Consider the following 17,068-nt stretch of genomic DNA (forward strand, 5'->3'; position numbering starts at 1 on the left):
CGCTTTCTTTCCAATTGCGTGTGCTTAATACCATTGCATCCCAAAGTTGTATTTGATCCCACTCCCCCTTTAGCTTCTTAGTTCATACGTTGAGATGGCTAAAGCTTACGATATTGTGATCAGTTAGCACCGGTTTTGGCAAGAGACCTCAAATTCATCACATTCATGTTTCATCTTGTATTATATCTACACCATTTGAATTGAAACATTACTGAAGGAACTCATGTTTGAGAGCAGAAAGATTATTAGTTTTATAACTTGACGTTGAAATTTGAGCAGAAGTCTTCAAACCAGATGGTTGATGCTTTCTGATATTGTCAGGAAAGGCCAAAAGCAATTCAAAATTTTTTCATTTCCCATGACTCATCCCCTCCCATGGAGTTTTGTGCTATATATTCCCTGCTTTGTCTGTTCTTTTTGTTAAAAATCTTTTTTACAGCACCACCCCCACTTTTTTTTTTTTTTTTTGCTGAGGTTTTCAATTTGCTATATCTTGAACTGCAGAGGAGAAGCCGTTGAACTTCTAACCTTTGAAACCTCTTAATACTTGCTGAGTGGTCAAGAGGCGAAGTGGAAAAGATTGCTGATTGGACTTTACCCCATGTGGAAAAGCCCTTCCTACATTAAGCTCAACCATCCCCATTTTAAGAAATTATTTACTTCCCTTAAAATCCAAAATCTTGGGCTTCCCTGGTGGCGCAGTGCTTGGGAGTCCGCCTGGCGAAGCGGGGGGTGCAGGTTCTTGGGCTTCCCTGGTGGCGCAGTGCTTGGGAGTCCGCCTGGAGATGAGGGGATTGCGGGTTCATGCCCCGGTCCGGGAGGATCCCGCATGCCGCTGAGTGGCTGGGCCCGTGGGCCGTGGCCAGAAAAAAAAAAAAAAAAATCCAAAATCTTTTGGAACATTCTGCAAAAAGTGAGGCCAATTTCTGTACTTAGTGGTCATCTTGCGGAACTTTATTTTTTAGACCCACTTTAAAATCAAGTGCTTTTTGTGGGCTTCCCTGGTGGCGCAGTGGTTGAGAGTCTGCCTGCTGATGGAGAGGACACGGGTTCGTGCCCCGGCCTGGGAAGATCCCACATGCCGCGGAGCAGCTGGGCTCGTGAGCCATGGCCGCTGAGCCTGCGCGTCCGGAGTCTGTGCTCCGCAACGGGAGAAGCCACACAGTGAGAGGCCCGCGTACCGCAAAAAAATAAAAATCAAGTGCTTTTGCATAATGTATGTAATACAGATTCAAAATAATTTCATTTTAGACTTACAGTGTTGTCTGCTATATTGCTTCTTGCTGTTTTTTTCAGAGTACTTTGCAATTATAAATAGATGTCTTTGCTCTCACATAAGGCAGTAGTTTCTGGGTAAAATTCTTCACAGAAGCCAAGATACAGTATCAGTATGGAAATAAGTCATATCTTAACATCAACAATCTGCTTCATGATCAGAGAGGTGCTTATAACTCCCCACCCCCTCTCCAGTCTGCCTTTCTAATAATTTATAGATGCAAAAATATTAGAAGTTGTGAAGGGATCCATTCCACCAGATTTTGTGTCATTCTTTCCTGGGACCAGAGTGGGGGTCTTTTTTTTCCCCCCTGTTTCAGATAACACTAAATAAGAGCTGCGAACGCTGAGGCTGCCATCTCTTCCGGGTAATTTTGTTTCCACTCTACTCTTCACAGCTGCTCACAATTATACTAAATGAACCTCTTTTCCATTATTCTTAATTCTTTCCATTCCCACCCTGAATTTCCTCCTATTTTCAGATACTTGAAGATAATGTCCCTACAGCCTTCTCTCCTGTATCCTCAAATCTTCCAGACATAAATATTTTAATATATTCGCCAGTGTATTTCTGATGGTACTAAAGTGTCTGCACAACTGGTGCCTTATTTATAAAGCCCACATCTGTTGAAAGACCTGTAATGCTATACCAGCTCATGAACTCTCCCGGAACGGTCGACATGGGGGGATTTTTTAATACTTCCACTACTTACAAAGAAAAAGATGGAGAAAAGAAGGCCGATCGATTACAAAGGGAAATCTTTTAATCCATCTTCTCGGTGATCTTTGGCGGCTGTGTGCTGCTATTTACATTGAACAGGAAGGAGGAGACAGAGGATGGATAGGAACGGAGGAGGTGGGGGCGGAGCTAGCTCAGCACATAAAACCCCTCGCTAAAAGGGGAACACGTTCGTTTGTGCCAGAGCCACTCTTCTGTAACCACGGGAGATGGTGCAGTCTGTGCCGTGAGGACAGAGATCGGAAGAAGGAAAACAGGGACAAGAAAACAAGCGAGACCGAAGAGGACATCTGGAGAAAGCGGAAGGCAGGAGACGGGGAGGGGAAAGCAACCCACGCCAGGTGGAAACAGGACCTAGAGCAAACCGGTCGGGTCCACAGTTGTTGTTTCTGGGAAGGAAGAGAGTACCAGAGGATTGCCTTTTTTCCTGTCAATTAATGAAAACTACTTTTATCCTCATCATAAAAGAACAGGGTAAGGGGAGGTAAAGACAATCTGTTTTCTTAGGGGAAGAGGTGAGGGAAATCCGGACTACCTCTTTGAAGCATCTGAAATAAGCCATTGCCTGGTACACATTGCAGAAAGGTCCTGGTTTCTGAAGAGCTACATCCGTTTTCAGGAGAATTCCAGCCGGAGTAGCTGGTACAGTTCTATTTTTATATTTAAATATCTATGTCTCCCCCCGCCGCCCCCAACACTTTCCTTGTTTGCAAGCACGAGTGACAAGAAAGTGTCAAGGCAGAGTAGGAATATTTTCATTTTTCTCTTTTATCTGCCTGGGTCTTTTTTTTTTTTTTTTTTTTTTTTTTAAGAGGGTAGGAGTGGTCCTTATCACATCACAGAAAAGGACGTCTCCATTTGAAAGGCTTTCTCTCTAAATATATTTACATCCATATGCATTAGAAAGAGAGATACCTTTCGGAGGTTGAAATCCTACTGAGAAACATGGAAAAAGGAGCCAGGCACCGAAACAACACTGAAAAGAACCACCCAGGTGGGAGCGAGTCGGAGACCAGCCCCGAGACTGGTTCTGGAGGGGGCGGAGTGGCCCTGAAGAAAGAGATTGGATTGGTCAGTGCTTGTGGTATCATTGTAGGTGAGTCCAATTCCTTTCCCCACCGACCACTCCTCCCCGTCTGGTAGTCCTCTTGTAGAACCTTAACCCCTCATTCCCCCAACCCCATAAAGCACTATTTCTACTTCCTGCTTCCTTAGAAAAGAGTTGTCATTCACCTGTGCTGTAACCTATTCCCACTGGTCTAGTTTGAGAGGTATAGGAAGTGCTGTATGTCATACATCTCTTCCTCCAAACCCGGATGAGTTCTGTCCAGTGTTCACAGAATGGAGCAAATAGGGGCACACACCTGGCTGATGGTCATTGTTGCCTGGGAGGTTGTTGAAAATATAGGTCTCCGGGCTCCACATTTGAGGGTTCTGATTCAGTTGACTTAAGGTAAAGCTGGGAAACAGATTTTTAACAGGCTTTCCTGCAGCCATCTCCTTAGCAGGCTGTGGACTGGCTTTTGAGACATACTTAGTCGCTGTTTCATTGTTTACATTATATGAGACTATGGGCCTAGGAGGTGTGTAATAATAAAAATAGCTACAAACAGCAGTATAAGAATGCTTTGCCTTTCTATAGCTTTCACACCTTATACAGCACTTTCTCTTGGCGGAGTACATGTGATAGGGCTGTTATTCCCATTTCACAAATGAGGAAATAAACTATGGAAGAAAAGAAGAGACAGATTTTGCTTTTCTGTAAATGTGTAGTTGTCAGTTTCTCTCGTTGCTTAATGGAGTCCATGTAACATCCACGTCTCTTAACATCCACGGAAGACCCTGTGAGGTTCTCAAAGGGAAATGGGAATAACTAGAACGGGGAGTCCGGCTGGGAGGCTTTGAAACTGGGGGAGCCTGAGTGTCCCCGAGAGTGCCAGTGCAGGCCACTCCAACCCCCTAACTGTACTCTACCGGGCACGGGGTCCCCAATATGGCTCCATCTCGAGACAACACATATTCCTCTTTCCAGAGAGGTCCTAGAGATCGATGGGCAATGGCTCATTACTGTCCTCACTCCAGAGGGTGAGAATTTCTTCTGCTGTCTTTGGTAAAGGGCTTTACCTTTTTCCCAGAGAAAGGGGTATGGGACAGTCAGGCCAGGTAGGTTTCTGTGCAGACCTCCTTTTGAAGGCATGTAGTGTCCTGGTGCCCACAGCACTTGGATAACCCTATGGTCCTCGTGGTAGCACAGAGGCATTTGGGCACCTGAGTAATGGTGGCACTGTAGAACACCTTTGAAATCAAATAAAATCAGTACAATATTCATATAGTCCTCTTCACCTCTACACCCAGCCTTCATACATCATGTTATCTCCACTCTGCTTTCAAAGTGGAATCCCACTTTATCTAATTCTCTGACTCTGGGAGGTTTTCCAGGCATCTACAGTTTTAAGAAAGGTAATGTTATTTTAAACAATTATAGTCATGATTTGAATCTCTCATTACCTTTTCTGTCTCTGCTTTATTTCAATTGCTCTAAAAAAATGAGATCAGCAAAGTACTCAATATGTACAGCACATGCCAATTTAAGGTCTGTAAATAGCCAAGAGCCTGTTACCTCTTTCACCAGTTTGACTGAGAGGATTAAGAATTTTCCCCCCTTTGGGAAGGTTCTGTTTTATCCACAGAGTGCACACCCACATACACACAAGCACAATCAGACCTCCTTCCTGCCTCAGCCTTGCTCACCCACCCCTACATATGTGCAGGTATTCAAGGGTAGAGAATATTCTCCTATATACTGAGCTTGTTTTTGTCTCTTTCCTTAACGTTTGTCTAAGACTATGAAGAAATGGGAGTGTCCAGGTATAAGAGGTATAGTTTTAGTTGGGTGAATGCTACTACTGATTTGTCCACAGCCTCATGGATAGCACTTCACAGTAAGAATAGTCCCAATGCTCCCATTGGTATTATAGCAACCAGAATAATAACTCTGGTAGTCTATCCTGAAAAGAGATCCCAAATATGTGATTTCAGAGAAATCAGGATATATTTCCAAAGTGCAAGAGTCCTTGTACAGTTAATAGTCACGATTGTATCTCCATTTAAGCTGAGACACACATTTCCCCTTTAGGGTGATGTGGAGATGAAATCCTTTCCATTTCCCCTCCTGTGTGGCTGTTGATTTACAAATGTGCTGAGTAGCTGCCCTGTCCTCTAGAGGGGTTTCCGAGTGGATGACAGTGATTCAAGTTTTTTCAAGACCAAATGCAAAGTAGAAATGGCATTTTTCACATGGAATTCAGTGATCTGGTGTGCACTGTCAACACTGTGGAAGGAAGAGAATTTGAAGGCAAAAAGAGAAAGGAAATTTCCTAAGTGAATCAGGCCATGAGGTATGGGAAAGTAGCAACTGCCCCAAATCTATCTCATATCCAATTGACTTAGAGGGATAAGTTAAACTATGTTTCATAAAACCTCATAAAATTTCACTCACAATCATCATTGATGATTTAAAGTAGGAATAACAAAATGGCAAGTGTTACAAGAATATAAAATGAACTAGTAGAAGACTCATGCCCTAGAATTATTTATAATCTGACTGGGGAGATGAGATTTATATGCATTAGACAGAGAACATTGAAATTTTATGATATGGTTGAGCTGTGTAAGGAGGACAAAGTTAGATGAATGGTGAGAAGCACAAAGAGAGAGAAGTTCTCACCCAGAACTAGATTAAGAGAGAGAAGTTCTCACCCAGAACTAGATTAAGAAGCATCTTGAAGGACATGGAGAAAAATGGAGTAGAGAAGATAATTCTGGGAGATTTGGAAGGTAGACAGAAAATGACTAAACTGTTATTTCCTTGAGCAAAAAAATGTTCGTATACGTCTCTGAATCTTTAGTGCTCAGCAGAGTCCCTGACATGAAACAGTTACTCAAATGATTGTTGAATTTAATTGAGCCTTGGACAAAAATCTGAAGACAGTAGTAATAAAAAGTATTTATCTGAAGGGCTCTTGGGAACCTGGCTTGAAAATCTTTAAGCCAGGAATAATTTCATCAACTTGGAAATGAGGTTGACCTGTTTTTAATTTTTTAACATCACCTCTGCCCTAATCTAACCAGGCTATTGCTCTCCACATACTTGGCCAAGGAAACCTGTTGGCAACAGGTGAACTTAGATTTCTCCATGAATGTGGTGTGGAGTCACCCCCAAATCTAAGGAGAGTATGAAGGAGCAGCAAAATTCATTAATTGATGCTATGAAAGCTACTGTAAATAGCTGTCATTATTAAACACTTATTATGTGCTAGACACTGTCCAGTTACCAAACATACATTGTCTTATTTATCCCTCACAATAATCCCGTGCGGTAGGCACTTCTTTGCTCTTCATCCAGATAAGAAAATAGAGGTTCAGAGGGACAAGCAACTTGTTGAAGGTCACACAGCTGAAAAGTACTGAAGACTCAGACCTAGAGCTTGTCTGAATTCTGAATCAAGCTTGTAAACATTGTTCTCTACTCTTTTAATTTTCATGTCCTAAAAGAGGTGTTTTCATTTAGATCCTGGGCAGAGGTCCTTGTTTTTTTTTATAAATGAAGCAGTTAGTGTTGCGTTCCAGACGAGGAAGTGTCCCAGTATAAATGAGAACTGAGCAATCGGCTGGGAATGGAAGAAGGTACCGTTCTGGTACAGCTGCAGGAACACTTGTGGGGGAGCCTGAGGTGCGCTGGCTCAGCTACTGCAGGATGTCATCAGCACAGACCACGCTCCCATTAACTCTCCCACATGCACACCTTTCCTCTCTGGACCAGCATTCTTTGCAGCCGTGGTAGAGGCGCCCACAGAGTTCCTGGCTGTTTAGGTCACTTTATATCAGTTATGTATTTAAGTATGTACCCAGAATCTAGGTCTGAAGGCACTAGTTCAGCTACAGAGCCTACAGAAAAGATTCATGATTTGTTAGACCATTTTGTTTTTAGCACAATGTATGTTTATGGGGGACCTTGGTATATTTGCTGCAGAGTAATATTGGATGCAGGTCTAGCTATTAGACCACTCTCTTTCAGCCAACATGATGTTTAAAAAATAGTATTTATTGAGCTCTTACTAAATGCCAGTTCCTGTGCTATAAACTCTTTACATATATTACCTTATTTAATCCTGACTACAGTCCTATGGAAATAGGTATTATAACTCTATTTTATTTTTTAAATTATTTATTTATTTTAGTTTTGGCTGCATTGGGTCTTCGTTGCTGCACGCAGGCTTTCTCTAGTTGCAGCGAGCTAGCGGGGGCTACTCTTCGTTGTGGTGCGTGGGCTTCTCATTGCGGTGGCTTCTCTTGTTGCGGAGCACAGGCTCTAGGCGCGCAGGCTCAGTAGCTGTAGCTCGCGGGCTCTAGAGCGCAGGCTCAGTAGTTGTGGCACACGGGCTTAGTTGCTCCACAGCATGTGGGATCCTCCCGGACCAGGGCTCAAACCCGTGTCCCCTGCATTGGCAGGTGGATTCTTAACCACTGTGCCACCAGGGAAGTCTCTATAACTCTGTTTTAAACATGGGGAGATTGAGTCACAGAGCTGGGAAGTAATTTGCCTGGGATCACACAACTGACTACTGAGATGGTCTGACTCCACAGCCAAAGCTCTTAGCCATTCCCCGTTTCTAATTGGTAACCAAGAGAGGCAGGAGAGAGTCTGGTGTGTATTGTGTGGTGGGGCAGTGGGACATGCAGGACTGTAACCCTGACATTGGAGTCTGGAAAGACCGTGGATGTCTGATGCTGGAAAAATTGGGGGGAAACTTCTTTTAAAGGCTATTTGTCAACAAAGAAGTATGGCTATAGGTATAACCATACTAAAATGGCACTGGACTGATTTGGAAATATTTCAGGTCCAAAAGACTTTCAGACCCGTGTGTTTTTACACTACGTTAGAAAATTTTATATTTTAGTCTCTAATTTGTTGTATTACCTTTCTAATCCCCAAAATGGCAATTGGATGTTAACCAGAGGCTGGAGTGTGAAAATTGCTTCTCGAGTTTGTACTTCAATTTTTTTTTTAAACATGGAAATATTAGCATTTGGTTCATTCATGATGAAAACATGTTTAAAACTGTCATTGTTCTCAAAGAAAACTCTGAGACAGAAGCCAACTAGGACACTTGTCAAAACAAACACATCTTGGGCTTCACTGGTGGCTCAGTGGTTGAGAGTCTGCCTGCTGATGTGGGGGACACGGGTTCGTGCCCCGGTCCGGGAAGATCCCACATGCCGCAGAGTGGCTGGGCCCGTGAGCCATGGCCACTGAGCCTGCGCGTCCGGAGCCTGTGCTTCGCAACGGGAGAAGCCACACAGTGAGAGGCCCGCGTACCACAAAACGAAAAACAAAAAACACATCTTGGTGAATAGAGAAATGCTATACCCAGTGGTGTAATAATAATAATAATAATAATAATGATATAAGTAGCTACCATTTCCTGAGCACTACTACGCACCCAATTCGTAGTACCTGATCAGTGCTTTATGAATATTCTCATCTAATCCCATGAAGTAAGTACTGGGATAGAAAGGATGGGATTGAATGAATAAATAACTGAACAGTGGCAGAGCCAGGATTCCCATCCAGGTCATTGAACTCTGAAGCCACTGGGCTTAATGAAAATGCTCCACAGCATGGAGCTCAGGGTGGCTGGAACCAGAGATCTTGTTGCTTCCTCCCAGGAACCAGGGAGCTCAAGGAGCAAGCTGGTTGAGCCTGCTACTGGCAGGGCTGCAATATGTTCTCTCAAAGAGCAGAGTTATGCAGAATAAGTGATTAGCAGGAGACACCTAGGGCTAGGGAAAGAAAATAGAAACCCAGCAGGTAAAAAAATATGTTCCAAGAAACAGAACCAAACAGCCCATTCTGTTTAGAAAAGCAGCAACAACAAAAACACCCTGTACCCAGATCAGATGACCTTCTCAGAGAGGCCAGCACCATATATATATCACTTTTTCTAAATTAAATCGGCTTACTGAAGTGGCATGGAGGTATGGGGCATACTGGGTGAGGCTTTCAAGTTGCCCAGCTACCAAGGTTTTCTACTTTCCTCTGAGGGTTAATCCAGCAGCACAGCTGCCTGCAAAGAAATGTTTCAGGAATGTCTGTTGTTGCTCTTGTTGTTTGGTTGTTATTTTGGGGGTGGTGGTGAGGGGTTATCAAAAAAGCAGGCATAAGCAAATATTCCCCAAAATATATTCTGAACCACCAAACAACAGAAAGTTAGGAGTCCATCCCTTCTAATTTTTAACTCCCAGCTGAGCGTACAGATCAAGAAAGATCATGCCTTGTTCCCCTCCCAGAACTTGCCTTCAAAAGAGCCCTCCCCACCCTCACCCCACCCCCCCACCAGCTCTTCTCCCTGGACATCTGGAATGGCAAAGTGCAGACAGCTCCCTGACTCAGGCGCAGGGGCTGCTGGTCATAGGATTTGGATCGGCCCATATTTTAACATTTCGCAAACACTCATTCAGCATTATGTGCTAGGCCCTGTGCTAAGCACTGGTAAATTTTACTTCTAAGAAGTCAAATTATCTCTCAAGTCTATTTTAAGCTGTTTTATTTATAGAATGAATGAAGTCTGAGCTGAAAAGCTTTATCGATTGCATCTCATCCCTCATCCTTCAACACAGTCATGATGAGTCTTCCAATTGGTTTGCTCCCTGCTGTAAATATCTTCAGCATTACCAGTGACGTCACTCCTGGGGAGAGGGTTTCACATTATGCCTTAAGATGTTCTGGGCAACCTCACACTGAGCAGCATATTGTGAAGGCCGATTACCCAGAGGGTGTTCCATTGCTGCAGAATTGTTAGTGTACTTTTCTCACTATATATAGATTTTCAAAGTGTCTGTTTTACATCTGTGAGATGCATAAATGCTTTAGCTGCCTCTTTAGAGTATAATTCTGCATAGGGTGTTTACTCAGCAGCTGATACAGCCAGGTCAGTTTGCCTTAAGGATAAGGAGGCATTTGTTAAGTGGGCCCTGATGCTGGAAGTAGGAAGCATAGAATGAATTTTTCCATGATTTGTATCAGCATGTTGTGGAAAGGGAGGAACCATTGATGATATCACAGAACAGGAAGAGCTTTGGAGATAGTCCTGGATTTTTAAACTACTTCCCTATTTACAAGCTTGGTAACCTGGAACAAGTTAATTATCAGTAAAATAGAAGTTTCTTGTGGACTATTACAATAAGGTTGGTATCCTATGTTATATGTTCAATAAATATTAGTTTCGTTCTCTCCTTAAGCTCATCGTCCACCACCCCCTCTTCCCCCAATCCCCACTCCTACGCCACCTCCACACTCACTAATTCTGGTTTAGAAACGTAGATTAGATTAGGTTGATTGGGTGATGGGACGAACTGGCCAATTCAGCCCAAGTCTGACCTGTTTATCAAGCAGCCAATGCTTTTCCTTTTCTCTCTGTTGACTTGAGTCTACTTTACTCATCAGCTTCTTGTGCTTCCCCTGTTCCAGGAAGCTTTTTTTGAACAGCCTCCGCCCGGTGACCTTTTCCATCCCTAACATCTTGTCATGAGTCACAACTGCACTCATGCAACTTCTGCTCTCCCTGATGGTGTCAGTTCTGTGTCCACATGCATCATGTTCACTTCTCCGCACGATTCCCTGAGGGCAGGGACTGAGTCTTTCTCATTTTCACATCCCCATGTATTCAGCCTGGCACAGGGTAAGTGCTTAGAAAGTATTCGTTGAAAAATAGCAGTCAGTCTAAGCCAGATCATCCATTAGAGATCTGTCTGCCAGCAATGCTTTATTTTTTTGGCCGCATTCAGGATCTTAGTTCCCTGACCAGGGATCGAACCTGCACCTTCTGCAGTGGAAATGTGGGCTCTTAAACACTGGACCACCAGGGAAGTCCCTGAATATGCTTAACAATACCATACACTTAAAAATGGTTAAGGTGGTAAATTTAATGTTGTGTGTTGAAAAAAAAATTTTTTAGCTTAAAAATGAGTTATTCCCATAAGCAATAAATTTTTGCACTTAGCAAACAAAACACCAAGCACCCAAATCTCATCTAAATTCAGATTTTAAAAGGACTTTAGGAATTAACCAGATGATGACAGGCTTATCTCAACCTTGCCACTATTACCTTTTGGGCCAGATACTTTGTTGTTTTGGGGGGCTGTCCCATGCAGCATCCCTGGCCTCTACCCATTAGATGCCAGTAGCACCGCCTCCCCAGTTGTGACAGCCAAAAATGTCTCCAGACACTACCAATTGTCCCCTGAGGGTGGGGAGATGGTACAGAATTGCCGCTGGATGAGAACCACTGAGGTAGACAAAGCCTCTCACTGCTGGTGCCTGGTTTCCCAACCAGACAGGGAGATGCTGGAAGCCCGATGTGAATCCTTAATGGTCATTTTTGTCGGCTGAGCACTCCTAGCCCCTCAGGCCAGGATGCCTGTCTTTCAATGACTGGTGGGTAGTGGTTGGCTCCATCTATTATGTTAAAAGTCCATGTGTGAACAAGTGCTTCCCAATTACCTTTTGAAGCAAGCATGTACAGAGTGGGTGCTCAATAAATACTTCTTGAGATGTAATTACCTGTTGGCCACCCACCTGTGGCATCTAAAAATTGTACCCAGACAATGCTTCATGGTCCTGACTTGGCAGTGCTATTTCAGAGCCAAACTTCCAAAGCAAGACCATTATTGGTGTCTTCTAGAGATTATCTCTATCCCTACTGCTATAAATCCTAGTAGCTCCTTATATCTGCTGGCATTAAACAGATTATAAAGTGTTTCCACGCATGTGTGATCGCCATTCATCCCCACAACAACCCTGTGAGGTAGGCAAGGCAGGAGCAAGTATTCCCATTTAACAGATGAAGTACGGGCTCTCAGAAAAATTCAGGTCACACGGCGTATGAGTGGCAAAGCAAGAACTCGATGGCTCCTCCAACTCTAAGTCTAGCTCCCATTTCACTCTTTAGCATGGAATCCGAACCAGCAGAGTCCTAGAGCACCTTCCACATCTCTGTTGGGCAGGAGATGGCAACACCACAGGGTGTGTGTCGGAGTCTTGACCAGCCGTCACCCTGAGGTAGCTGTTTGTACAATCCTGATGGGAAGTGGACACAGGGTGAGAGGCATGGTGAGATTCCAGGCCTGCCATGAGGATCAAAGCCTGGCCTTGATATGCTGACCCTACTTCCATGCTGTTCCCCTAGTCCTGAAAATCCTGAAACCCTCCCAGCCACTTTGTGGGAGAAACACAAAGAAGGTTCACCTTGTCTTTCTCTGGACATCATAGAAAAGGACAGAACCTCCAAGGGCCAGGAGAAGCTCTGGCTAGATTCCAAGACGAGCATGAGTCAGTAGGGAAGGCCAAAGCCTTTTGGATTTGAGGGTCTGTTAGGCATTAGAAGTCTGTAATTCCATGCCCTAGGAAATTCTTTGATGGCTACAGCCTTCTAGCATGGACAGACCTGGAAGTGAGTAAGGCCTTAATAGGAATCACATTAGTATTTGCCCACAGGTGAGGTCAGCAGTTATTCATGGCAAATGTGGATTTTCTGAATTCCAGCAGTTTTTCTAGTGACAACTTGCCCACTGATACAACTTGGCCCCTTTTTAATGGAGTGGTTCACTTGGCTTTTCTTTGCCAGAACAAGCCAAGCTGGACCTCATTGTCCAGGCATTCTAGGACTGATTTTTCACTAAAGAAGGTCTATGTGATGAGATGGTTATCTTTCCAATTGGGGTGGATGAAAGAGAAGACTGAAACCCTGACCTCCAGTACCTTGGCTCTACCAGACAGTTGGGCATCTCATTCTTTTTTTTTTTTTTTGCGATACGCGGGCCTCTCACTGTTGTGGCCTCTCCCGTTGCGGAGCACAGGCTCCGGACGCGCAGGCTCAGCGGCCATGGCTCACGGGCCCAGCCGCTCCGCGGCATGTGGGATCTTCCCGGACCGGGGCACGAACCCGTGTCTCCTGCATCGGCAGGCGGATTCTCAACCACTGCGCCACCAGGGAAGCCCGGGCATCTCATTCTTGAATGGCTCTGTCGATGACGAGTCTAAGAGGAAAACAATGGAGAAAAAAAAAATCCCTGCCATAATCAACTTTCGTCCAACCTCTCATCAAGAAAGGTTCATAGCCAAGATAGAAAAGCCCTTTCCCAGTTCTCCTTTGTCTTTTTTTTAAAAAAATAAATTTATTTATTTTATTTATTTATTTCTGGCTGTGTTGGGTCTTCGTTGCTGCACGTGGGCTTTCTCTAGTTGTGGCGAGCGGGAGCTACTCTTCTTTGCTGTGCGTGTGCTTCTCATTGCGGCGGCTTCTCTTGTTTCAGAGCGTGGGCTCTAGGGCGCGGGCTTCAGTAGTTGGGGTGAGCGGGCTTAGTTGCTCCACAGCACGTGGGAGCTTCCCAGACCAGGGCTTGAACCGTGTCCTCTGCATTGGCAGGTGGATTCTTAACCACTGCGCCACCAGGGAATCCCCCAGTTTTCCTCTTTCAAAGCCACTCCAGATAACCCTCATTTGGACAGTGTAAAGTTTAAAAGCCCTGCAGTTAAGGTGTGTGTTGTGTAATTTCTAGAGGAGAGGCAGCTTGGAGTAGGAGGAACCCTTGGGCCAGGAGTCCAAGGTCTTGCCTCTCATCCAGGCCTTGCTACCTATGCAGTATGTGACTTTGATCAAGGCTCTTCGCCTCTCTGAACCTCAGTCTTTGCAAAGGTAAATAGGGATGATAGTGCCTGCCCTGTGCACCCAAGAAAGTAGCTGTGAGAATCAAGTACGGTAATGGACATGAACATTTTGTAAATCATCATTGAACATGGTATTGCAGTAGAAGGAAAGAATCAGATCTGTGTTCCAGTTCTTTAATAAGCATCTTCTATAAACTATTCTCATTGCCTATAGGGTGGAGCATGTAAAACTGACAATTTTCAGGGAAAAGCTTAAGGCTGTGACAGAAGATTTAGGTTCTAATCCGGTTACTACTAACTTACCCTGTGATTTAAGCAAATAACTACCTCTCTGGGTCTCAGTTTCTTCATCTGTAAAATAGGGATAATAATACCTCCATCATTTTCTCCTTTTGGAAAAATGAGAATAATAGTTACCCCACTTTCTTTCCCCATAAATTGGAGACGGTAATAGTAGCCAGTCTACTCAGCAGTGAAATGAGTGGGTTGCTTTACTCATTTGCCTACAGTACACACTTGACATATTTCAAAGCTTTTGGAGGCTCCAGATAAACAGGTATATTAAATTGCTCTGTGGAGATCAGTTCTAGATTGACATCAGACATCATTTATTCGGTAAATATTTATACAGTGTTTACTATGTGACATTTTATAGATAAGCAATACAGTTTCTGCTTTCACAGACTTTGAAGTCTTAGTGGGGGAGATATATATTAATCAAATAATTACACTAAAGATTGTATATAATAGGCATCACTTTTTAAAAATTTATTTTTATTTTTTATTAATTTAATTTTATTTATTTTTTTTATACAGCAGGTTCTTATTAGTTATCTATTTTATACCTATTTGTGTATATATGTCAACGCCAATCTCCCAATTCATCCCACCACTACTCCCCCCCCATCCCCACCCCGCCACTTTCCCCGCTTGGTGTCCATACATTTGTTCTCAACATCTGTGTCTCTATTTCTGCCCTGCAAACCAGTTCATCTGTACCATTTTTCTAGGTTCCACATATATGCGTTAATATACGATATTTGCTTTTCTCTTTCTGACTTACTTCACTCTGTATGACAGTCTCTAGATCCATCCATGTCTCTACAAATGACCCAGTTTTGTTCCTTTTTATGGCTAATATTCCATTGTATATATATACCACATCTTCTTTATCCATTCATCTGTCTATGGGCATTTAGGTTGCTTCCATGACCTGGCTATGGTAAATAGTGCTGCAATGAACATTGAGGTGCATGTGTCTTTTTGAATTATGGTTTTCTCTGGGTATATGCCCAGTAGTGGGATTGCTGGGTCATATGGTAATTCTATTTTTAGTTTTTTAAGGAACCTCCATACTGTTCTCCATAGTGGCTGTATCAATTTACATTCCCACCAACAGTGCAAGAGGGTACCCTTTTCTCCACACCCTCTTCAGCATTTGTTGTTTGTAGATTTTCTGCTGATGCCCATTCTAACTGGTGTGAGGTGATACCTCATTGTAGTTTTGATTTGCATTCTAATCATTAGTGATGTTGAGCAGCTTTTCATGTGCTTCTTGGCCATCTGTATGTCTTCTTTGGAGAAATGTCTATTTACGTCTTCTGCCCATTTTTGGATTGGGTTGTTTGTTTTGTTGATATTGAGCTACATGAGCTCTTTATATATTTTGGAGATTAATCCTTTGTCCGTTGATTCGTTTGCAAATATTTTCTCCCATTCTGAGGGTTGTCTTTTTGTCTTGTTTGTAGTTTCCTTTGCTTTGCAAAAGCTTTTAAGTTTCATTAGGTCCCATTTGTTTATTTTTGTTTTTATTTCCATTACTCTAGGAGGTGGATCAAAAAAAATCTTGCTGTGATTTATGTCAAAGAGTGTTCTTCCTATGTTTTCTTCTAAGAGTTTTATAGTGTCTGGTCTTACATTTAGGTCTCTAATTCATTGTGAGTTTATTTTTGTGTATGGTGTTCGGGAGTGTTCTAATTTCATTCTTTTACATGTAGCTGTCCAGTTTTTCCAGCAACACTTATTGAAGAGACTGTCTTTTCTCCATTGTATATCCCTGCCTCCTTTCTCATAGATTAGTTGACAGTAGGTGCGTGGGTTTATCTCTGGGCTTTCTATCCTGTTCCATTGATCTATATTTCTGTTTTTGTGCCAGTACCATATTGTCTTGATTACTGTAGCTTTGTAATATAGTCTGAAGTCAGGGAGTCTGGTTCCTCCAACTCCATTTTTTTCTCTCAAGACTGCTTTGGCTATTTGGGGTCTTTTGTGTCTCCATACAAATTTTAAGATTTTTTGTTCTAGTTCTGTAAAAAATGCCACTGGTAGGGCTTCCCTGGTGGCGCAGTGGTTGGGAGTCCGCCTGCCGATGCAGGGGACACGGGTTCGTGCCCCGGTCCAGGAAGATCCCACATGCTGTGGAGCGGCAAGGCCTGTGAGCCATGGCTGCTGAGCCTGCGCGTCTGGAGCCTGTGCTCCTCAACAGGAGAGGCCACAACAGTTAGAGGCTCACATACTGGAAAAAAAAAAAAAAAAAAAAAAATTCCACTGGTAATTTGATAGGGATTGCATTGAATCTGTAGATTGCTTTGGGTAGTATAGTCATTTTCACAGTATTGATTCTTCCAATCCAAGAACATGGTATATCTCTCCATCTGATTGTGTCATCTTTGATTTCTTTCATCATGTCTTATAGTTTTCTGAGTACAGGTCTTTTACCTCCTTAGGTAGGTTTATTCCTAGGTATTTTATTCCTTTTGTTGCAATGGTGAATGGGATTGTTTCCTTAATTCTCTTTCTGATCTTTTGTTGTTAGTATATAGGAATGCAAGAGATTTCTGTGCATTAATTTTGTATCCTGCCACTTTACCGAATTCATTGATTAGCTCTGGTAGTTTTCTCTTGGCATCTTTAGGATTCTCTATGTGTAATATCATGTCATCTGCAAACAGTGACAGTTTTACTTCTTCATTTCCAATTTGTATTCCTTTTATTTCTTTTTCTTCTCTGATTGCCATGGCTAGGACTTCCGAAACTGTGTTGAATAATACTGGTGAGAGTGGACATCCTTGTCTTCTTCCTGATGTTAGAGGAAATGCTTTCAGTTTTTCACCATTGAGAACAATGTGTGCTGTGGGTTTGTCATATATGGCCTTTATTATGTTGAGGTAGGTTCCCTCTGTGCCCAATTTCTGGAGAGTTTTTGTCATAAATGGGTGTTGAATTTTGTCAAATGCTTTTTCTGCATCTATTGAGATGATCATATGGTTTTTATTCTTCAATTTATTAATGTGGTGTATCACATTGATTGATTTGCGTATATTGAA

General features: G+C 43.0%; 1 protein-coding gene across 1 annotated transcript in view; it reads left to right on the plus strand.

The window, feature by feature from the left end:
* Positions 1–2,183: 2,183 nt before the first annotated feature.
* SLC7A8 (solute carrier family 7 member 8) overlaps positions 2,184–17,068 on the plus strand; it is a 57,673-nt gene continuing 42,788 nt past the window's right edge. Inside the window, exons 1-2 of the mRNA XM_059058728.2 lie at positions 2,184–2,488; positions 2,918–3,110. Coding sequence (XP_058914711.1) covers positions 2,960–3,110 — 151 coding nt within the window. The 5' untranslated portion in view covers positions 2,184–2,488; positions 2,918–2,959. The remainder of the gene's footprint in view (positions 2,489–2,917; positions 3,111–17,068) is intronic.

The sequence above is a fragment of the Kogia breviceps genome, chromosome 3 (assembly GCF_026419965.1).
Source record: "Kogia breviceps isolate mKogBre1 chromosome 3, mKogBre1 haplotype 1, whole genome shotgun sequence".
NCBI lineage: Eukaryota > Metazoa > Chordata > Mammalia > Artiodactyla > Physeteridae > Kogia > Kogia breviceps.